The sequence below is a fragment of the Oryctolagus cuniculus genome, chromosome 10 (genome assembly GCF_964237555.1).
Source record: "Oryctolagus cuniculus chromosome 10, mOryCun1.1, whole genome shotgun sequence".
Taxonomy (NCBI): Eukaryota; Metazoa; Chordata; class Mammalia; order Lagomorpha; family Leporidae; genus Oryctolagus; species Oryctolagus cuniculus.
In genome coordinates, this window is record NC_091441.1 from 49,411,650 (window position 1) to 49,435,636 (window position 23,987).

At 42.2% G+C, this 23,987-nt stretch overlaps 1 protein-coding gene across 1 annotated transcript in view; it reads left to right on the forward strand.

Moving 5' to 3' along the window:
- Nucleotides 1-255: 255 nt before the first annotated feature.
- CDH2 (cadherin 2) overlaps nt 256-23,987 on the forward strand; it is a 243,324-nt gene continuing 219,592 nt past the window's right edge. Inside the window, exon 1 of the mRNA XM_051851320.2 lies at nt 256-1,284. Coding sequence (XP_051707280.1) covers nt 1,225-1,284 — 60 coding nt within the window. The 5' untranslated portion in view covers nt 256-1,224. The remainder of the gene's footprint in view (nt 1,285-23,987) is intronic.

The window sequence follows — 23,987 nt, forward strand, 5'->3', positions numbered from 1 at the left end:
CGCAGCCCCTCCACCTGCCGGGGCGGTGCTCTGCGCACCCCAGGCTTCCCTCCGGCGACCCCCCGCGGGCTGCAGCAAAAACGGGGCGCCTCGGCGGGGCGGGGGCGGGCGGCTGCCGTGGATCCGGCCGGCTACCGCCGCAGCTCGGTGGCCTCCGATTGGCCACGACGCGGGCGGGGAGGCTCAGCGGAGGAGGGAGGCGGAGGCGAGGGCGGCGGCGGCGGCATCAGCGGCGGCGGCGGGAGGGGATAGGAGAAGGGACCGGGCCGCGCACCGGGGCAGCGCGTGTGGCGAGCGCGGGAGAGCGGCGGCGGCGGCGGCTGGCCCAGGTCGCGTTGGCGGAGGCCGAGCGGGGTGCGCGGGCGGCGGCGCAGGGAGAGGACGCGGAGCGGCGGGAGGGTGCGGGCGCGCAGGCAGCAGGGCGGCCGCAGCGGTAGCTGCGTGGGACGGAGCCGCGGCGGTAGCGGCCGCGCTGGTCCCTCACCTCGCCGTCGCGCGCGGCCGAGGCCGAAGAACAGTCTTCCCAAGTCGCCGGGGGAGGGCAAAAAAAAAAAAAAAAAAGGAGCCGAGAAGCGGCCCTCAGCTCAGCCTCCAACACAGCGGAGAAGCGGGTCGGCGGGACCGCTGCCCTTTGTGGGCAAAGCGCACAGCGCCCGGAGCGCCCTCCCCGCGGCGCTCTCCTCTGCGTCGTCGTCTCGCCCAGCGGCCGCTGAGAGACGACCGGAGGAAGCAAAACCACTAGCCCGAAACCTGTCGTTGCGGAGCTCCCAGGGAGCACCGCCCGCTCCACTTCCATCGCCGCATCACGCACCGGCCAAGGTCCCCGCCGCTGCATCCCTCAGAGCTTCCGCTGCGCTCCGGGCCGGAGCAGAACCGCCCGCGCTGCCCCCGCGGCCGCCTGCGCGCGCGCGCGCGCGCACACACACACACACACACACACACAGACGCACACACACTCGCGCCCTCCCCTCGCCCCCTCCCCGGCTCCTTGATCCCTCGGTCTGTTTTATTACTCCTAGCGCGAGTCCCGCGGACTCGGCGGCCCGCTATTTGTCATCAGCTCGCTCTCCATTGGCGGGGAGAGGAGAGCAGCGGAGAAGGGGGTGGGGTGGGGAGGGGAAGGGAAGGGGCTGGAAACTGCCTGGAGCCGTCTCTCCGCGCCGCTGTTGGTGCTGCCGCCGCCACCGCCGCCTCCGGCTCCTCGCTCGGCCCCTCTCCGCCTCCATGTGCCGGATAGCGGGAGCGCCGCGGACCCTGCTGCCGCTGCTGGCGGCCTTGCTTCAGGTACGTGGTAGTCCCCGTGGGCCGGGCTGCGGGCGGGGTGGGGCGGGCGGCGCCGGGTCCCTTTGTTCCCCGCGCCGCTGCGGGGCCGGGCTGCGCACCCGGGAAGGGAGGTGCCGCACCGCGCGGCCGGGAGCTGCGCAGGCACGAGGCTCGGGCCGGGCGCGGGGGTAGGGCTGCCGGGGCCAGCTGGTCTCCCGCTCCTTGCCCGGCAAGGGCTCGGTAGGACCGATCGCGGGCCCTTTCTGCTCCTCCTTTGGGGTGAGGAACCCGCTCTCGGGTCGGCGGGTGTCCTTAGGAAGGCGAAGGATGAGGCGGGAGTGCTCCCAGGTTTTGCAGTTTTCTGTGCTTTCGGGCCCTTCGCATTGCACTTTGCTCCAATTTTTTGTTTGTTTGTTTTGTTTTGCTTATTTCTACAGGGGTGGGTCGCGAGTTTGCAGTAGCGATTCTCACTCTGGTGGCTTAGTTACGGGACTTGCCTCCACCCCACCCTGGCACCCGCGCGCCTCCCGGTGCCCGAGGGTTCCACAGTCCTATTGTCTTTATCCAGCCAAGAGTTGCCTCCTATTCTTCTCTTGCCCTCACGATTTTCCATATGGGTCCCACTTGAAAAGAAAGCGTTGCCCCCTTGTTCTGAGGAGTCCTCCGGCCTGCGTCTGGGGCACCTTGCCCGTGGCTCCCCCACGCCCCGTCGCCGGCGGGCAGGGAGAAGTTCCGTTACCCGGGGATGACTGCTCTCTCTCCGGCTGCCGCTGCCCTGTGTGCGTCCCGGGCCCGCCTTCGCCCTGAGCCTCCCGCACTTTTCACACCCTCCGGAGAGCGCCAGCGAGCCTTTTCATTGAATCTGTACCGGGAGGCTCCTCCGCGCCTAGAAGCACCTGCTCCAGGCGGGTCACAGCTTCCCTCACCCCACCGCCTGCCCAACTTTCCCTCGGTGTCCGGCGCAGGACTGCCCCCCAGGTCCCTCCAGGCCCGCCAGCCGGGTCCCCGGAGGCGACGACGCGCAGCCCGGGCCGCGACCTTCGCGCTGGGCGGGGGCCATGGCGGGGTCCCGAGCCTGTCCCCGCCTGCGGTGGAGTCCCGGAGAGGTTGCGGGAGAGGGGCGTGCCCGCCCTTGCCTCGGGACTGGGAGATCCACCGAGAGCCCCCTCCCCACCCTGCGCACAGCCTTGGCGGCGCGGGGGGCAGGGCAGCCGGGTGGCAGCCCCGAAAAGTGCGGGTGCGCGCGCCTCGGAAGTGCCGTTCCGCCGGGCTGGGAGGGGGAAGGTGGGCGCAGATGGTGCTGATCGCCCCCCGCCCTCCACGGTCTTCACGGGTCAGGGCCTGGCGCGCTCAGGCCGCAGGGGCTGGGGGCCTGCGGGCGCCTGGGGCGGGACGGGGCCGGCGCCCGCCCGGGGTCTCTCGCGCTTTCTCCCGCTGCCCCCTAGAGGGGTGTGGGCCGCGGCCGCACCGAGCCCTGTCCATGGTGCGCCATGGTGCGGCGCGCCCAGCCCGGCGGGTCTCCTCCCCGGATCCTGCTGTCCCCAGCACTGGCTCCTGGGACGCCCGAGCGCCTCGTTCCTTCCCCCTTTCTTGGGTTTCTCCTTTTGTTCTGTGTCTCCTGCTGGTCTTTCTTTCTTCCTCCCCTTCCCCCACTCGCGGGTCTCCCCCACCTCAGCTCTCTCCTGACTCTGGGATTTCAGAACTATTAGATGAAACATGTTTGGCCTCTGCAGTTTTGGGGAGTAGATGGGATTTCTCCTAACTTGGAGGAGGAGACCTGCCAGTCACTTGCTAACAAAAGTACCTCCTGTTATAAAACCGCCCTTTATTCTCTGGAGCGCACACTCCTCATTCTTGCGCCTCCTGTCACTTCATTTATTGTTTCTTTCAAAAAAAAATTTTTTTTTTAAAGAGGTTAGGCTGAAGGGGAAGAAGGAAAAAAGCGCTACTCCTCGTGTTTGAAGTTAAAAGGAAGGCAGGGCTTGGCTATTTATGTGTAGCTCGTGTTTTCTTCTTCGACAAAAGGGGTCATCATACGTTTTGAAAATATTTTAAAAGCATTATTTTTGGCGTCTTTTGGTTTGGTCTTAACTGATTTGCAGACAATAAATTGAATGTGAACGCGGCATTACATGTCTGTTTTCACCAACTTTTGGATCTAAATTCAAGTTTTAATTGGATACTGCACAGTGGAGTTAGGACAGGAGGGGACATTTGTTGGTCTTTAACACAGCAGGAAGTCTACATGTGTTAGGACTAAAGCAATCTCATTTCCTCTGTTAGTCCTCGCCTGGAGATCAGGTGTGAAATTTGGAGGTTTTTTTTGTTTTTTGTTTTTTTGACCTTTTACATTTAAAATATATCATCCGTAAAGTCGAATAATGTCCTTATCTTTTCCATTGTTCTTTTGCAGTGTCTTTTGCACTGAGGTGGATTTTTATAAACCTTGCTGGAAAGGGACATTGTAACTTTGTCATAGAGTTTTTGGAAGTCTTATAATTCCTGAGTGCCAGTCAAGCAGTAACACTGAGTGATTTGAAAGGTCATGAGGAGTGGAAGCAGAGCAGTTGGTCAACATAAGTTTGAGGGTTAAATGCACCATGTGGATGCTACTGAGATCGGGGATGACTTAGCTCTTGGTCTGGTTTACACCCTAGAACAACAAAGCTCTATCTGCAAGGTGAAAGTGGTTCTTCTGCAGTGTTCTACTGTTAAAAGTCTAGTTTGTTTTGCTTTGCTTTGTTTTCCTCTTTTTTTCAGACCAGGCCAAGCAGCCAAGAGTTTTAGAAAAGCAATTGTGTCGATTATTAGAGCAACCTTGCTTTTGCAGGGCAGTTAAATATAATTGAACGTTCAAAGGATTCTTTTCCTTTGTTAACCAAAGTGTCTGCTTTCCTTGTATTATTTTAAGAGAGTCTTTACTAGTTTAGTTATTCTGTCACCTACATTTGCATAATTCTTGTTAACCTGTGAGGATATCAGCTTTATGATTTTAATCTAAGATATTGGCTTTGTCCTTTACATTAAAGAACAATTTGAACATTAAACTTTGCAGCTTAGGGATAACATATTATATCATAAAATTAGACTAGTTTTCCTTTAAAATTATACAGTTGACTTTCAAATTCATAGTTGAGTTCATCATTAGAAAAAGAAATCAGTGTTTCTTTTACCTGTGACCCAGTAATTAATAGATTACAAAACTTGGTTTGTTTTTCTGTTTCACATCGTGATTGTATAGGATTGTTCTAATTTAAATACAGTTGACTGAATTAATAGACATCAAGGACAGTACCTTGATGTTCATAGAAATTCTAGATTCTTAGTCTAATCACATATGTCCTGGTTTCAAATCTGTAGGAGGACCTAGGAACAAAAATACATGATACCATATGTGTTTTTCACCTGTTAGGTACAAATTTTAGAGGTTAACATTCAACACGTGAATCACATAAGATGAAGCTTTGCTTTAGAATGTGGAAAGTCTAGGATTCAATCATTGTCTTCAGCATAAAATATTTATTCTCAATGTTTATGTGATTTTCACACAACTTACAACTTAAATTCTATTGGAAGTCAGAACTACTAATTTAGTTGGTGTTGCCAGTTAGTTACTCTCTAGATGTGGTTATCTAGGTCTTTACTCTTTTCTTATATAATAATTTATACATCCCAAAACAATTTATGGGCATATTTGTAAAAGATTTTACCTATATACACACATACACATTTAGGCCTTAATAGCAAGGATGTACAAGCAGAGCATATTTTTTGCTTTATACTTTCATCAAAGTCTTCTGTGACCTCTTTCTAAAAGTTCAGACTAAGATTTTAAGAGGGAAATCTTTTTAGATAGCTCTTATTTTTCACATGTGGAGACTTAAGTCTTCCTGTAGCATTATTTTGGAGACAGTATGTTGCACAAAATTGTCCTTAATTTCTTTTTCATTAAAAATTTTCAATTCTGAAATCTGTTGTGCCTTATTAAGCTTTAGGGCTATTAATCGGGAAATGTCAAGACTTAAAGCAACAGTTAATCTTACTTTAAAATGCTTTTTTTGGAAATCTTAAGTAACTCAAATCCCTATCCTGTTTTCAAGGAGATATTCTTAAGTCAGAAGAGTGAATTTTTAAAGAAAAATCAGAGCTGTTATTTAAGAAGTGTAGTGTTTATGTATACACTCTATCATTTTGCCCAAGTTAACATTATTCAAATTTGTTCTTTTGGCTCAAATACAAAAAGTAATCAAGTTTAAGCACTGCTTAGAGTTGGCAGTGAATTTTATCAGCCATTTAAAAATATGATAGACTTGGAATTTGGATTTTGTCATTTGAATAAGTAGTTCGTATCTGCTACCAGTACACCTTCTAGAAGTTAAGTATTTTCAAGATAAGAACTATAAGTTCTTAACATAATTTGTACCAATAAATCACAGAATGTTTTTCTACTGAAAATGTATTCTTGTTTTAATTTTTCAGAAATTTTTATCAGTTAACTTGAGTATATGGTGATCTGTATTTAATTAACCCTATTCATACTGGGGAAGAGATATAGAAAAACTAATGTGCTAGGGAAGAGGTATAGATAATTAAATTTCAGTAAGAGCTGAATCTTATAATGTATAAAGTAATAGGTTGAAAGTGAGCAGAACAGGGTGAATTCAGAAGCTCAATGGGACTTTTTGAAAGAAGGATTTGAAGATTATGACTTATGTTGTAGAGATTTGTAAATGAAAATTTAGGTTATATAAAAACTCTGCTGAGTTCTTCTTGATATGAACTCAAGTAGTAGTGCATTTCAGTGTCCAGCTGTGCAGCACTCAAGCCTTCATGTCGCCCTTGCACATGTGTATGCGCATGTACACACACGCTATGAATGGTGAGGACAGCCATCTACGTATGTATCTCCTGCAACTTCGAGTACAGTTGTATGTTAAGTGTCAGTTGGTAGTTGATGGAATACTTTCTACAGTGTAATGGAAAGTGAGAATATAACAACTTACTCTGTGCAAATGAGTTGCTCTTGTGTACTGTCTCTCAAGGGCAGAAAGCTTGGGATTCTGATCTGGTCCAGATGTAGTCTACCCTCTTAAACTCTCATGATCCCGTTTTTAATCAACAGTAACTTCTTGGGTCTGGTTGGATTAGTTGATCTGAGAAGGACTTCTATTTCTGTGATTTTGGGGGACTGCTTAAAATTATCCCAATACTTCTCCTTTTCAGTTGTTTTGGAATTACTTTAATTTTCAACCTAAGATGTAAGGAATTTCAGGTGCTCACAGTTGTAGAAGGACATTTGGGGGGGATTTATTAACAAGAATTTCTCAGACATGCTTGATTAGAAGTTATGTGTATTTTTTGTATTCTTGACTTTAAAGTCTTGTTTACTGGCTGTGATAGCTTTATCAGTAAAAGTAAATTATTTAGAGGTGTGAAGATAAGACTAAAAGAAAGTGTATTATTGCTGAGAATAAAAATTATTGCTTTTATCGTTTCTCAGCCTTTTGGCTAAGATCAAGTGTAAAAATTATTGCTTTTATGGCCTCATTTTTTTATTTCAGAGAAAATAGTCTCTGTGAGAATCACTGAATTGAGTGATATGGGTCAGCATTAAAAACGCAGTTAGACCTTTGTCCTAGAAAGCCTCCTCTAGTTATATAATAGTATAATATAATAAATAATATATACACACCCGAAGATGTTCATTGAAGCATTATTTGTTATTGCAAAAAATTGGATTCATTGATATATGAAAGACCATCAGTAAGAAATGATTTATTGTGCAGCCAGATTTCAGAATCCCTACTGTATGAAACAAAACATTTTAGTTCTACTTTTGGTTCAAGAATATTGTTAAACCACCCCATGGGTTAAGAATAGTTACACTTGGGAAAAGCTACAAAGAAGGACAGGTAAAATCACCAGTGGGATTTCAGTCTTCTGAGTGAGGATCAATTGGACAAAGATCACAAGTAATAGATATATAACTGAAGAATAGAAAGTTAAGAAGAGTAGAAATAAGACAATGATAATCTGAAGTAACACTAGAACATTTTTACAGTTAAATTTGAAACCACCAAAGCTCAGCAGGCTGAGTTAGATTTAGGTCCAAAGGACAACTTGCTAAGTTGAAGGGTAACTCCATGAGGTTATCATGGAGTGACCACATTGTGCTGCTATCTGTGCCTGAGAGATTTTACTAGTTGGTTAAACAATTGTAAAATTACTTGCATTCCCCTTACTGATTGAATATTTAATTTCTTATCTGTTATGATTGTGGAAATGTTGCCTAAGTGGACCTTACTAGGATCTGGAACTTAGGCTATAGAAAACCATTTAATAGCAGAATAGACTCTCTGGTCTACTGAATGCCTTGATTAAGTAAACAGTGTAATTTTGTTTATTCCAAGTAGCATTGGGAAATTCAGTTGTATAATGCTTTTAAAGCATCTTGAGCCACTTAAAAGGAGGTAGCATTTTAAATACAAGGGGTCTTCCAAAAGTTCATGGAAAATGTATACTATGGAAAAGCTCTGCATGAACTTCAAACACTTTTTGCAACAAAATAAACTAAACTTCTGCTTTTCTGTGAACTTATTAAAGTCCTCTCACATAACATCCCATTCATAATAACTCAGATGCTTGATCCCTGATCTCTTCCTAGGTACCCCCCAAAGTAGGCTTACTGATTAAATAAATAATAAGTGACTAAGTAAAAACAGGCATAATAGTGTACCTTTGTACTACTGTGTATTGTGATTTCACTTTTAGCACTGGCTTTTCAGTCAATTTTTTAAAAATTAATTACTTATAATTTAGGACGTGGATACCAAGATTTTATCCCCATTATGATACATTATTTAATGTTTGAGTGGATTCAGGAAGTAGCAAAACAACAGTTAAAAGGTACATAATTTAGAATCTTTTATTATTCCAGACATTACTGGAAATGTAAAATGACTGTTTTTTACCTCACTATTAAAATCAGTTCTTAGTTTATTCAGCTTTCTTCTGTTGCACTAAATATTGGGCTTTTATATCACTGTTTCCAGTAAGGATTGTAAGCATTGACATTTTGGGTTTTTTCCACATCTACTGTTTTGAGACATTTCATAATTTATTTCATATTTAGTAATTGTTAGGAGGCCAATCATGTAACTTGAAAGAGTGCATTCACAGGAGAAAACTCACAACTGTGTATATTAGCTGTTACCTCTTCAAAACTCTTTACAAACTGGTGTCTGGTAGTGGTTAACAAAACTCAGGAAGTAGGTGTTGTTCATTTCGAGGGAAACAATTTTGTAGCTTCAGTTCATAGTTTAAGTTCACCTATCCTGTGAGATGGGCAGTTTTATTCCCATTTTAAAGTTGATGAAACTAGAACTCAGGCATTTTGAGTATTATGAGAACCCAGAATAAAGCTTTATTTGTTGTAGTTGAGTTTTGCTTGACATTGAAGCACATGGTTTTCTCCCTCTACCTCTGTGTAACACTGAGAGGATGAATATAACAGTAGAGAGGGGTTAGCATTTAAGTTACTCTAGTTAGTCTTGGCCTTAAATTTTTGCTTGCCTTTGTCATCTGAAGCCAAAAGTAATGTCATGTTTGGTTAGGTTTTTCCACCGTTATTTTATATGTTACTCTTGGAGAAAGAAGAAAAAACTTAAGGAAATGATTTGTAATCTGTTTTTGAAATTCTTCAAGTTGTCTTAATCAACAAATAATACACTGAGGTGCTCAAAAATATGTGTGTGCATTTGAATTCTGGAACTTAAGATACTTCCTAAGAGCCTACAAACCTCTCAGGCTACAGAATATGCATGGTTTTATTTTTTGAAACTGTATATTTTTCAGATTGCTCATTGTAAAAATAAACATAGGAGATCCTGTGACCAATTTTTGAACTGTTTTAATGACACATTTTCCACCTTTGACTAGTATGAATTATTTTCCCCACAAAATAAAATTATTTGACTTCCCTTAAATACATTGTCTGCATTTCAAAAGGACTTAACAGGTTCTCCTGAATATTTTCTCGAGTTGCTGGAGTGCAGATACTGATTTGCTTGCTCCTGAGAAAGCCTAGAACTATTTTATTTGTAACTTGACCTATTGTTGGTGGGTGGTTACACTTGGCTTGGCTGTAATCTTGCACAAAATGCCTGTTAGCTGGTTGGGAAGCTAATAAGGAAGAACTGAAATAAATACCTAAAAATCATTAATTTTATTAAGCTTAAAGGAGATTTAATACACTTTCTTGCTTAACATAAATCTTTAATAAACTAGAGACTGACCACATTTTTTTTTCCCTTTTGTTGTCTTAACTGGTTGACACAAAAGTTCAAAGTTTGAAATTCATTCTTTATGGCTTTCTGCTTCAGTAAATAAAGAAAGGCGGTGGGTTTTTGTGTGTGTGTGCAGCTAACATAATAGCTTTTGCAGCTCCTGTGGCACCCACCCTTGATAGGATCTATTTGATGTCAGCATCTCCAAGTTTAGGTTCTAGTAGTATGTCAGAAAATCCAAAATTCAGATGATAATAAACACACATTCAACTACTTTATGGAAAATCACATGCATACAAGAAATTCCACATGTGAGGGAACAGGCTGCTAAGTGTTCCTAAACCAAACGTGCTGTGTAATCAGCCCTGGACAAAGACACGAATTACCAGCTCCCCAGGAACATGCCCTCCCAATTTTAACCATCTTCAGTGGTCACTATTTACTTGGGTCCTAGCAGCAAAGATTATTTTTCCTTACTTTTGTACTTTATGGAATCAGATACTCAATTCCATTTGTGTCTGCATTTTCAAGTTAATCCATAAAATCATCCATATCTTTGTGTCATGTGTGCTTGTTATACTCAAAAAATTAGAAAGACCAGTAGACACTAGAAATGTCTGGGAAGTTAAGGAAGTTAAAAATGATTTTAACAAGAAGGAAAGATCATTTCAGTGCAACTAAAGGCCCCTTGAGCATTTATGGTGACAAGCCACTCAGCACCTGTTGTGGATTTTCCTGCTGGATAGTTTTTGATGTTCTTTTGGTAATTGAACAATATGGCTTCAACCAACAAAGGCATTTGAAATTATGTAATTCGTGGCCTTTTTTGCCATTCCTTTAATCAGAAGGAGGGCGGAGGCAAAGAACTATCTGTTTGACCTCAAGTTTTCACGCAGAAGATTTGAGTGTTAGGATTCTAATCTTTTCAACAGTGCTTCTTAATACCTTCTCTGAGCTTACAAGTGACCCACTTTTCAGTGAGGCCCTACCCAATTTTTACTTTGGTTCTAATTTTAAAAAGGTTTTATCAGCCGGCGCCGCAGCTCACTAGGCTAATCTTCCGCCTTGCGGCGCCGCCACACCGGGTTCTAGTCCCGGTCGGGGCACCAGATTCTGTCCCGGTTGCCCCTCTTCCAGGCCAGCTCTCTGCTGTGGCCAGGGAGTGCCGTGGAGGATGGCCCAAGTGCTTGGGCCCTGCACCCCATGGGAGACCAGGAGAAGTACCTGGCTCCTGCCATCGGATCAGCGTGCTGCGCTGCGGCCATTGGAGGGTGAACCAACTGCAAAAAAGGAAGACCTTTCTCTCTCTCTCTCTCTCTCTCTCTCTCACTGTCCACTCTGCCTGTCAAACAAAAAAAAAAAACAAAAAAAGGTTTTATCACAGGCTTTATAATGCCATAAACTCATAGTTTTCTGTCTGTTCAGTATGTATTTGGGTACAGTTGACCATTTTTATGTTTGTGTAGCTTTTTTCAAGACCTGAGAGTTTGCCATGAGGGATGCAGAGTGCTCATACTTTGGGAAGATCTGTCCAGAAGCTCTTTCTCTCTGATTATAATGGTGGTTTGGCAGGTCTTGATTGTTGGTGGAGGATTCTGCATAATGATGAAAACTAAGGAATCCAGTTCCATGGGTAATTGCCCACCTAGGATTTGTTTGCTTCAAGATAACTCTAATTTACTTTTATTCTTACACGTGTGGACTTTATTTTACTGTATTTAAAAAAGATGGTGCTGTTTCTGTGGCCTCAGTTTTTTGAACTTGCTCTTGCCCCAACATTGTTTTTCTATCATAAAAGTAATGGTTTACACGTAGTGATTGTGTTTTTGGCATTGAATTTTATTTACACTTCTATCTTTGTTAGACAAATAACTAAGAACATTTGGGGAGAATATTAAAACCATTTATTTAATTTATGAATTGATTCACATTTCAGTGCCTTGTAAATGAAATGGAGTTAAATCCATGATGTGGTCTATGACCTTTCCCTTTTTTGAGGCCATCTTGATGGATCTTTGTTTTAAAGAGAGGTAGTGGTATATTTAAATGTAGATAATAATGAATTATTATGCAGATTTCTTTTAAAGTATCAAGAAGGAAAGTAAATGGATTTTGGAACATAGGTTACTTTCTTTAGTACTGATTTTGCATATATATTAGGTATTGACAGGATTCTGATTCCTTATTTTCTGGAATTTTGGTTATTTGTAATTAAACTACTTGTACACATATCTCTGATGTGTAACAGGAATACAACAACTTTGGTTAGTGAGCCAGGGTATAAATTGAGGCCTGTCAACCTCCACAGCTTTCTTACACTTTTTCTTTTTCAGATATTACTCATCTGTTCATATTGTCAAATTTAGATATTTTAGATACTTTACTACCTGAAATTTATTTTTGTATATGGTGTGAGTAAGGGGTCTCATTCTATTTTTTTCCTTTCAGATATTTTATACATACCTTATGTGTACACAGTAACACATTTGTCAAATAAAATTTTTATTTTTCTGAACTGAATATAACACCTAGTACAACATTTCTGTAGATGTTGGATTTCTTTCTTTTATTTAAGTTATACTAATTTTGTGGTCTAGAGATGCAATGAGGTATCATGCTCAATAATGGAGACTGTAGAGCAGGTGATTTGTGTTGGATCCCCGGCTTGATAACACCTGTTGTTGAGTGAACATGAACACTATTTGGATGTTTCTGTCCCTCAATATGCTCAGCTATGAAACAGGAATAATAAATAGCATCTATCACAGAGGTTGTTATGAAGAGTAAATGATTATGTGCATATATATGCTTATGTTTATACATATAATCTAAAATATACATGTATATATATAATCTTGTTTATTATACATGCATATTGGGAGCAAGATTATAGATCTATAAAGATTTGGGGACCAACACATTACCCTTATTTTATACAAACACAATCAGGAGTTGTATAATTATCTGAATAAGTTTGAGCAGTTGATGTGACAAGGCTTTGTTCTATGTTAAGTATTTTCACTGGTTAACTTGTAGCCCTCCATGGACTATCTAATACTAGGATTCTTTAGACCACACTTGGTATTCTGGAAGTCTTGGAAGGACACATATTTATTTTAACAGTCCTCCCTCAATCCTAGATGATATTGTCTAGGCCGACTATAATTAGAGAAGGATAGAATGTATTCAGTTTTATTATACAGGTTATTTGTGGTGGAAATAGCAGGTATTCAGAAACTGTTCTGGTGTCTTCTCTGAGATCTGTCTCTTGCTTCTATGATTTAATTCTTTAGTGTCTGGGTGTGAACGTGTGTGTGTGTGTGTGTGTGTGTGTGTGTAGGCCAGACTGGACCAAGAGTTACTTAGTTCTCTGCATAATTGTAACATAATACTGAGGACCCAGTAGAGGAGAGGATTGAGGAAAAAGTTATCATATTGGTTGATGCCAACACAGCATTTGTGAAAACAAAAGAAAGGTAGATTCACTGTTCTCATAGATGCTGATGATTTATTGAGAATTAGATGCAGGAAATGTTGCTTTTAACTTACTATTATTCTATGGTAATAATAGCTTATAATTTTTGAATAATTACTATGTGTCAGGCACTGTTCTAAGTACCTTGCATATATTAACTCATTTGTTCTCAAAAATTAATACCATTTTACAGATGAGAACATCAAAACATGGATAGGTTAACTAATATGCTCAAGCTTATTTTTTTTAATGATGGAGCTATAATTCAAATGTAAGCAGCCTGATGTTAGAGGCTGTGTTCTTAGATTTCATACATATTTCAATTCAGGTAAAATATAAAGCAGATTGATGCCCATTTTTTCTAGTATATGTATGATGGTTACCTTTTTTAGAGCCCTTTTTAAATAAAAATGTATTACATGTAGAACAGTATATAAAACATAAGGATATACTTTAAAGATTGCTAAATTGGATTAATGGCCAGAAATTTAAGAAATAGAATATTTCCAGTACCTTGGAAATATCCAGAGTACTTCTTCCATTCCCCAACTACCCTGATTATTCCATTATTTATTTGTTCATTGCTTTGCTTTATAGCTTCATCATCTATGTGTATATTTGTTAAGTGCATATATGTACATATATCTATAGAGAGATGTGTCTTTTATGTATACATATATATTATGCAGAGATGCATAATGCATCTTGCACATGTGTGGATACTATGTATTTTTCTGTGATTTGCTGTTTCTGCTTACATTATGTCTGTAATATTCATTCCGTTGAGTTGTGCAGCTGTAATTGGTTCATTTTCAGTGCTGTTGAGCATTGTATGCTATGAAAATGGCACAGTTTCCTTGGTTTATTGCTGATGGACTTGGTTGTGTGGTTTCAGACTTTTGCTGTGATCAGCATCACTTTACATGCCATGTGGCCATAAATGCCAGGGATGCTGTGCTGTAGGGATGGATTTTCCCAGAGTTTAGTGTGTATGAGAATCACCAGAAAGCCTGTTCAAATGTGGAGCTCTGACTGTATCGCCTGAACTTTCTGATTCAGTAATTTGTAGTGGAGCCTGCAAGATTTGCATGTCCAGTAATCTCCCGGGGACATAATGCCATTCTTCTCTGAGGTATGGGCCAAGGAATAGAACTGATGGGTTGCAAGCTGTGTGCATGTTCGTCATTACCTGCTAATGCAAGAATTTTTGCCAAGCTGGTCCACCAGCACTGTGTACATATTTTTCACCCATCATTTTATGATGCTTAATCAAACTTCAAAGTTTTTAAAATGTTATGGACTGTGTAGTATCTCTTTTTGCTTTAAATTTGAAATCTCCTAGTTATGAATGACTTTGAGAATGTTTTCATGTGTGTTTTGGCCTTTTATAATTTGAAATGTCTGCATGAACACTAGCCTGTTGGTTCAAGTCCACAACTTGTCTGTAACTTACCCTTTGCCCAACATTTTCCTGTATGGCTCTGTGAAGTTGTGTTTCCAAGGATTGAGGACCTTTCTGAAAACTGACTGCTGTGATTGAATGTAGTATTTACTGAGTGTTTACCATGTATCAAGCCAAGCATTTTTCCTGCATTTTCTCAAGTGATCCTTATATCAGTCCACTATGGTAGGTAGGCAGACATTATTGTCATTATCTGCCTTATGTCTATCTGAATATGGCTTTACTTAAACTATTCACAAAAAGTCATACTGTTAGGAGATTCCAGACAGGAGTTTTGATGATGTTTTGTCTCCTTGTTAACAACTCTGCTGGTTCCTTGGAAGTGTGCAAAAGAATGCACCCAGTGGGTACAACTCTGTTCTGGGCTTTGAAGAGTTGCAGCCTGAAGGAGGATCTGACTTTGGAATCAAGACTTAAAGGTTGTCAGGGAGTTTTCAGGGAGAAAACTTTGGCCTTAGGAATGGGAAGATGTAACTGATTGAGGCAGGATAGGCTGGCCTGTAAGCAGATGATTTCTGTCACTGCTCACAGAGCTCCTTGATGATGGCTTAGAGAAATATAAATGTCTGGGCCAGCACCATGACTCCCTAGGCTAATCCTCCACCTGTGGCAGTGGCACCTCGGGTTCTAGTCCCGGTTGGGGCGCTGGATTCTGTCCTGGTTGCTCCTCTTCCAGTCCAGCTCTCCGCTGTGGCCCGGGAAGGCAGTGGAGGATGGCCCAAGTGCTTGGGCCCTGCACCCGCATGGGAGACCAGGAGGAAGCACCTGACTCCTGGCTTTGGATTGGAGCAGCACGCTGGCCTTAGCGGCCATTTGGGGGGTGAACCAACGGAAGGAAGACCTTTCTCTCTGTCTCTATCTCACTGTATAACTCTGCCTGTCAAAAAAAAAAAAAAAGAACTATAAATGTCTGATGTGTTATTGGTAGTTCTTTCTGTGAGTAGTTCCATTTGTCCTGACCTTATACCAGCTTGACCTAGAACTGTTCTCACTTAGTAATAAAGGCATACCTGTAGCTTTCTGTTCCTAGCACTTGGTTCCTCCAAGTACTTATGGAGTCTTGATTGTCTACTCTCAGGCCCTCAGCATTGAGCCATTCTGATAGGCTTGTGGACCTGTTGGCGGTATGTATAGTGATGCTGTTTGACCTGATTTCTTCCTGATCTTTAAGCTTTTGCTTTGAAATATTGCTATTATCATGACATTATTGATAATTTGATTGTCTATGAATAGATCTAAAAACTAGTACTTCTTATGCATCTAAGTTCTTTAGGAATAAAACAAAAAGTCAGCAGATAAATAACAAAATACATCCTTTGTAACTGATAAAGACCAAGTTGGGGAATCTGTCTTAAATGTATCGCGTCACAGAATTGGTTGTCCCTTCCTTCCTGTCTTTGACAGTGCTATGATGAGGGCCAGCCTTCAGACCTATATGAATCACCATATTAACAGTACTGACCCTGGCCAGCTTAGGCTGGCTTCTGACAGAGATGAGCTAAAGAAGTGGCTGAACTCTGTGCTCAGTTTTTTCATTCAGACTTACGTAAAGGTTGACAGAGATCAAGAGTAGTATAGCTCCCACTCCATGGAAGTAGAGAATAAAGATTCTACTTTCATGAGCCCCAGATTTTGTTATTTTGTCTTTATTTATTTGTTTATTTATTTTAAAGATTTTATTTATTCATTTATTTGAGAGGCAGAGTTACAGAGACAAGGAGAAACAGAGAGGGAGGTCTTCCATCCTCTGGTTCACTCCCCAAGTGGCTGCAAAGGCTGGTTCTGGGCCAACCCAAAGCCAGGAGTCTGGAGCTTCTTCTGGGTCTCCCACACGGCTGCAAGCAGTTGGACCATCTTCAGCTGCTTTTGCAGGCCATAGCAGAGAACTGGACTGGAAGAGGAGCAGCCAGGACATGAACTGGTACCACAACATCAGCCCCAGCTCCTAATTTTAGATTAACCATCGAGTTTGTGTTCTTAACCAGTATGTGTGTACTCAACCAGAAGTGTGCTCAACCCATCAGAGACAGAGAGATAGATGCACGTCTGTTGGACTATCTTTGTCCCAGCTTCATGTTCTATAGATCTCTAATTTGATGTTTTAGAGTCCCAAACCTAATGGAGCATGGTGGATGATCACAGCAATGGTCAAACAGCCTACAGACTTAGAAAGCAAACCAACACTAACCCTTAGAAAGGTTATCTTGGGCAAAATAGTTTCCCAAGCTTGTTGTTAGTGTTCCAGAGACCATCGTAGAAAGCCTGGGTTAGCTGAGGGGAGAGGCCAAGTGTTCTTGGGATGCTTGTCAGTCTAAGCCTCTTGTCTATAATCCATGACCTTTGAGCTGAGTGCAGAATTCAGAGTGAGAAAGGGAAATTCCGAGATTTGGAACATGCTGTCTGAGAAAGAAAGGTACTCCCAAAAGATAGGGCCCAATGGACGTTTCTGAACCTTGTATTTTGGTGGCAGTATCTCAAATGGCAACTTTCTGCAAGGAAGCCCATTGTGTAGGGTGGATTCCCCCAACCCCAGATAGTGAATATGAAGTGCAAATTGAAAATACCAGTGGGATCCTCTTCCAGTTGAGTTTTGTTTAGCAACCAACACATTCAAACATCCTTTTCCTTTGAGCCCCTTGCATCTGGCAGTCCAGTGCTGTCACCAGGTGAGCTTGGCCTAGTGGACACCGTCTGGGAAGCAGGTGTTTCAGTCTTCTGCCTCACTGGCTTTCTGTGCCACTTGCTGTGGAATTGCCTTGGCCCATCTGCAAGGGAAGATGTCTCCTTCCTTTGTAAAACAAAAACAACAACAAAAACAAAACCATCCAGAGCACTTGGTAGCTGCTGGCCCTTGAGTCTGTGACCCTCAAGCCTGACCTTTGAGCAGTGAAGATCCAAAATGTGCCTTCCTTGCCCCTGAACACAGTAGAATTTGAGGGAGCCAATCCTTTGCTGCTCGCACAGACTTGTCACTAATAATTTAAAGTGAGATCCTTGCTAGGGCGCTTGAACTTGTCATTTAAAAATAGCAAATGTTCTGCTCACTAGTCTTTGGGCAGTAGATGTTGAAATAATCCTCTTTTTCTGTTCCACGGCTGCCTCTGCTCATTTAGGCTGGAGCCTACAGGCATGTCTGAAAGTCCTGAGTTGCCTCAGACCCTTGCCAAAACCAGGCTACAGCAGCTGTTGACCAGAAGTGTTTACCGTTTGGCCAAGGTCGCTGTGATTCCTGCCTCATTTCTCACACCTCTGACCTGGGACCTTTCCTGAAGTCTGCTGGTTTTGCTCTAGGCCCCACCTCTACAAACAGCCGCTGTCCTAGAGAATAAACCCCACTAAGTTGTGGTCATGCATCAAGATCAAAATACCCGCTGTGGTTCAGGAATTAAAGCCTCTTGATGTTTTGATGTTAAAAGCCACCTGCCTAACCATAAAACCCAGCCACACTGCATCATCACGACTGCAAACCAAGTTAGCAAATGTGCAATGTGCAGCACTCAACTAAAACACTTGTTTTCCCTTGCCAGAAGTCCCAGTCTCTCCAGGGCTATTTTGTTCTTTATATTATAATTCTTTCTTATTTCTCAGGGTTCCCAGACAGTTTACCAAGTGTCAGTCTTCAGAGGGTCCAATATGTAGGACCTCTCCTCTTTACCTCAGTTCTGAACAAGATCAGAAGAATATGTAGACAGGAAAGGGAAGCATCACCGTGGTTCCGATAAGTACTAGGGTGGAGAGTTTGGTCTTTATCTACAGGTTAGGTCCCCTTGCTAAATTTGAATCCCTGAATTCCACAGATGCCCCCTCCTCCCTTCCACAGTGCTGGCAGGGATCTACAAGCTCCCAACATGAAAAATGAGATCACATTTGTTTTCTGTGGTCCTGTGACTCCCAAGTGAGAGGAGTAGGAGACAGGTTGGGCACCAGCTGCCCCAGTTTTTTCAAATGCAGCCTTTGGGTAAGTTCAGTCCATCGCTTACTTTTCTAGAGCAGCAATGCACAAGATTTTGAGTGTCAATACTCTTACACTCTGAAAAAATATTGAATATTCCCATGAGCTTTCATAATGTGGGTAACATCCACTAACGTTGACCATGAAGAAATTGAACTAAGAGAATTGTATGATATTTATTTATTCATTTAAAATATTAAATCTATTATATGTGTGATATAAACAGCATTTTTTATGAAAAAACACTGTTTTCTAAAAGAGGGAAGAGTAGTGTCATGTTTCTATATTTTGCATTGTCTTTCACATCTGGCTTAATAAAAAGGCAGCTGGTTTCTCATACATGCTTCTGCATTTTCTCTGATAAGGTATCACATGTCATATAGACCCTGGAAATTGCCACTTCACATTTGTGAGAGAATGAGAGTAAAAAGGCAAATAATATATTACAAAAGCAGTTTTACCTTTGCGGGTCCCCCGATAGTATCTTGGGGATCTCTAGTGGTCCACTCTTGGACCTGGCTTTGAGAACCACCATTCAGAATGTGACTGACCAGTACAGTGGGAAGATTTGGGACTGTTAGAATTAGCAGAGTTCCTTCCACCTGGACAGAAGGGTAACAGGGAATAAACATTCCCCCTCTAAAGGCTATGTAGTGAACCTATCCAAATGCCACGCTCAGACCTTGAGTTGACACCAGAACTGACCGTATTCTCTGTGCAGTCTCTTGGTGAACATGCAGGCCTTGCAGGTTTACTCTTTTATTGCTTGTTCTATTAGAACAGCACTGGCCAGGGCGCTGCTTCCGGAGCAAGTTCAGGAATGGCTTTGAACTCTGATGTTGCTGACAGTGCCCTCCTTTTACTGCAGTACGCTTCTGGAAGCTGTGCCACAAATGTTGTTTTCTCACAAGAATAGTGTTATTACTGTGATGCGTTTATCTTATCAAGGACTCAGAATTAGGTAAATCAGCACTAAGACCAGCTATGCTAATTAGATCAGTGTTACAAGGACTGTGAATATCTATAACTGTTTTTAAATAGGAAAACCACATTCCAGGTTTTATGAAACAGGTCTAGTTGTAAATGAATACAAGAGACTGCAGAGTCTGAAAGCTATAGAGATATTATTATAGCCTGTAGTTAGTCTCTCATCGGTATCTTCACTGAAAATTAGTATAGTATACATGATATCAATTTACTCATCATTTTACATGTGTACTTTCAGAAGAGTTTTGGTGGAGAGGGGAAACTTTGATTTGGATGACTTGAAAAACAGGATGTTTAAGACAGCTATTCTTTACAATTTTTTCCCATAGTAAACAGAAAAATCATACTTTATCAGCATGTATCCTATCACATGCAAGCATGAATCATATTTTAGAAAAAAATTCTTGAAAACAGTAGACAGAATTTTCATGTGGTCTCAATTCATATAGGACAGTTTGCAGCCTTCAGCTAGGTAGGTGTTGTATGTCAATGAATGTGGATGCTTCTTGCTGGCTTTTTTGGTGATTGAGCAATGGTTAATGGTGATCACCAAGGCCATTTGCTGCTAGTTTGTACATCCATCCCTAAGTTGGCTAGCAAAATTGCTTTGGACACTTCTTCTCAGTTGACTTTCTTACTGCAGAATAGCACTACAAATAGTATCTACCTCACAGGATTGTTGAAAAGCTGTAAGAAATTATGCACAAAAAGCATTATAGCACACTTCCTGACACATGGTGAGTGCTCAAAAGGTATTGACAATCATTGCTACTCTGTGTATTTTGTTGAATGAATTCTCAAGCTGATTATAAATGCAGTCTAATGCCAAGTACTTTATAATTTAATGACATTTTGAGTTTATATATTAGTATGTTGCAGACTCTGGTGAGTTTAATGAGTTGATAAGGCAGAATCAATGTAAATCAGGATTGACCCTCTTTCCTGGAATTGTCTTAGACACTTCTAGAACTTTTAATGGAAGTTCAATTGCACAGCTGCCTGAGCCACAGTTTAATGTTTGTATTGTATTTTCACCAGCCAGCTCAGTCTATGGATGTATTGTTGCACCGTTATGGTTTTTTTTTTTAAAGATTTTACTTATTTACCTGAAAGTCAGAGTTACAGAGAGGCAGAGGCAGAAAGAGAGAGAGAGAGAGAGAGAGACCAGGAGAGAGAGAGAGTGAGTCTTCCATCCACTGGTTCACTTCCTAGATGGCTGTGATGGCCAGAGCTGTGCCGTTCTGAAGCTAGGAGCCAAGAGCTTCTGCTAGGTTTCTCGTGTGGGTGCAGGGGCCCGAGGACTTGAGCCATCTTCTCCTGCTTTCCCAGGCCACAACAGAGAGCTGGATCCTAAGTGAAGCAGCCGGGACTTGAACCAGCGCCCATTTGGGATGCCAGCAATGCAGGCGGCAGCTTTACCTGCCACGCCATATCACCGGCCCCACACCAGTTATGTTAAACATCCAGTACACACGGTGGTGAGCTCCCATGTTTTGAGACTCTATTCAAAGAAATATGGATGCCAAGGAAGCCTCCTCCCACTTTGGCTGAGTAGGCCTGGGATTCCAACCATCAACATGGATGTCACTTGACATATGTTTGTATATTGTCCTAAGCTTTTGCAGATTCAGCTTCTGGGAAGATGATATTCTAACTCATATTTTGAATGCTGGACTCAGATTTTTGTTCACAAGTTGTATTGTGGTGCTCTTTTAGTTGAGAATTGGATTTCCAGTGTTGTCAGGTTGCTATGCCAGCATCAGTGCTATTATTTGTCTGTTCTGTTTGTCCTTCCTTGATTAAAATGAATGAGAATCAGAAAAATAAAAGTATTGATTCTAGAGATATTCATGTAACACTAGAGATAATAATACATTTGGAGCAAAGATGGAAATCACTGGGTGGTCAAAGGAGGCAAGTGTGTAGCCTTGGTCAGATATTTTTTCTCACCTACGCTGGTCTACATCTTAAAGACAAGAAAGTGTTAACAAACCCATACTGAATGATGCATGCTCCCTCCAGAGTGGTACATGACAAAACAAAGTACTGAAGTTATCCAGGGTTAAACCTCTGCAACATTGCAAGTGTATTTCCAGGGATGTACAGTTCAGCTTGTCATCAGTGACATTACTGACATAGAAAAGCTTTAAAGAGTGGCAGTCACTCTTAAATAATCTTCTTAACATAGCCTCCAACATCAAGGATAGAGTCCTGCAAAATGTGGAGGATGGCAAGTGTCATCGTATGGTGATAAATTGGATTAAAAATTTTTAAAAAATTGCTCATGTAGAATAGATCTCGAACAGCTCCATTATTCTATTACTGTGTACCTCACTAACCACTTTTAATAGTGTCTGCACTACTTGTCTGGGTTCTCTTATAGCGTTTGGAAGAACAAGCCATGTAATGAAAGTACTACCTTTGTTGTCCTCTCTATCTACAACCATCCCCTGCTCCTTAACCCACAAACCACATACTATGAAAGAAAGAAATTCTACTTGGGTTTCTTTTGTCTGTATTTGCAAATGAATTTTTTCTTTATTTCTTTACAGTAATTATACTACAAAAATTTATAAAAAATATTTCTCAGAGGAGTGGCCTAGCTGATAAGACAAACTCACTCCATATTGAAATACCTGGGTTCAATTCCCAGTTCTGACTCCTGGCACTAGATTACTACTAATGCAGACCCTGGGGTGCATCAGGTGGTGGCTCAAGTTACTTGGTCCCTGCCATTTATGTGGCAGACATGGATTGAGTTCCCAGCTCCTGCCTTGTTTCAGGGTCCCTTTTTGTGAGTATTTGGGGATGAACCAGTGCAATGAGGGAGGGCTCTTTCTCTGTTTCTCTCACCCTCTCCTTCTCCCTCTCTATCCCTCCATGTCTTCCTCCTTCTCTGTTCCTCCCTCTTTGCCTCTCTCTCTCAAATAAATACATAAATTCTATAAAAATATTTCTCAGCTACTCACAGAACAAAGAGATAAAATTTTCCACAACAAAAACAATAACAAAATAATAACTCTCTTGTCTGATTGTCAATCAGGCATTATTTTTAAGCACTGCGTACTGTTTATATGTGTCCTTACTTTTAGCTATGATATGACAGAAGGAGCTGAGGCACCGATGAGGCTGTGTAGCTTGTCAAGGTCACATAGCTACTATGGAATGGAGGCTGGATTTAAACCTAAGCAGGTTTGCCACAGTCTTCAGTCTTAACCACTGCACACATTACTGCCTTTATTTCCATAAAGAATAGGGGAAGCAAACATATTACGAGGTTGTTTCAGCCTCGCTGACTGCATTTAATAATTACTGTACAGTCATCAAATTGTTATTAGATGATGATGATCATAGAATAGCTGATAGGGAAAGGGAAGAGAGAGAGGCCTTGAGAGGAAAACATCCTATTGGTTACATTTAAGAGTTTATGATAATCAACATTGTCTAGGTTTTGCCATCTGTCTAGAAAAGGTAATGTTGCCAGTAGGTTTGGGCTGCTTGCAGATGTGAACTTTTTAGCCAATAATCCTCAATGATCTTGATCAGGAAGAAGATGGAGAGGTGAGGCAATTGAGGAGTCAGACTATTGTGGCTCCACATGAAATATTTGAGAGCTTGGATTTAGGAGTGATTTGGAAGAAATTGTAAAGCAGATCCAGTGATCAAACATGATAATAAAAAAAATAGTGACAGAGGCTGGCGCTGTGACATAGTAGGCTAAGCCTGTGGCGCCAACATTCCATGTGGGCTCTGGTCTGTGTCCCAGCTGTTCCTCTTCAGATTCAGCTCTCTGCTATGGCCTGTGAAGGCTGTGGAAGATGGCACCAGTGCTTGGGCCCCTGTACCCATGTTGGGGACCCAGAAAAAGTTCCTAGTTCCTGGCTCTGGATGTTGTGGCCATTTGGGGAGTGAACCAGCAGATGGAAGACCTTTTTCTCTGTCTCTGCCTCTCTGTAACTCTACCTCTCAAATAAATAAATAAAACCTTTTTTAAAAAACAGTGATAACAGGAACCTGAGAGAGGAATAGACTCGTGGCTTTGATGCTCACTGTATTGAGACTATGGAAAGATTTCAACAAGAACAAAAACAACATTGCTGCAAGTTCAAAACCAGAATAGAGAGACTAATACGAACAGGAAGGAGGACTCCTCAACTCCTATTACACTTCTGTCCTTTTTAGACAAGGAGGTTGATCTTTAGCCTGGGAAGAGTAGAGCAAATTCTTGTAAGAGGAAATTGAAACTCAAGATAGGTGATCTGATTGTGTAAGAGCATGGAGCGGCACTAAATGAGTTCAGGTCCTCTGACCAGCATGAATTTCATCCTGATGGATGGAGAGAACTTACTGACTGCTTGTCATCTTTGAGAAATTGTGGTGAAGAGAATTATTAATGCATTATCAGGGATGAGGCAGTGTCTCTATGAAAAGCAAATAAAAACAAAAACAAGAAGGTGTAGTTATCAAACAAAAGACAGCATGAAATTATTAAGAACAGAAGAATAATTGTTTCTGAATTCCTTTTTGTTGTTGATAATCCATTAGAATTGAAGATAAGAGCCT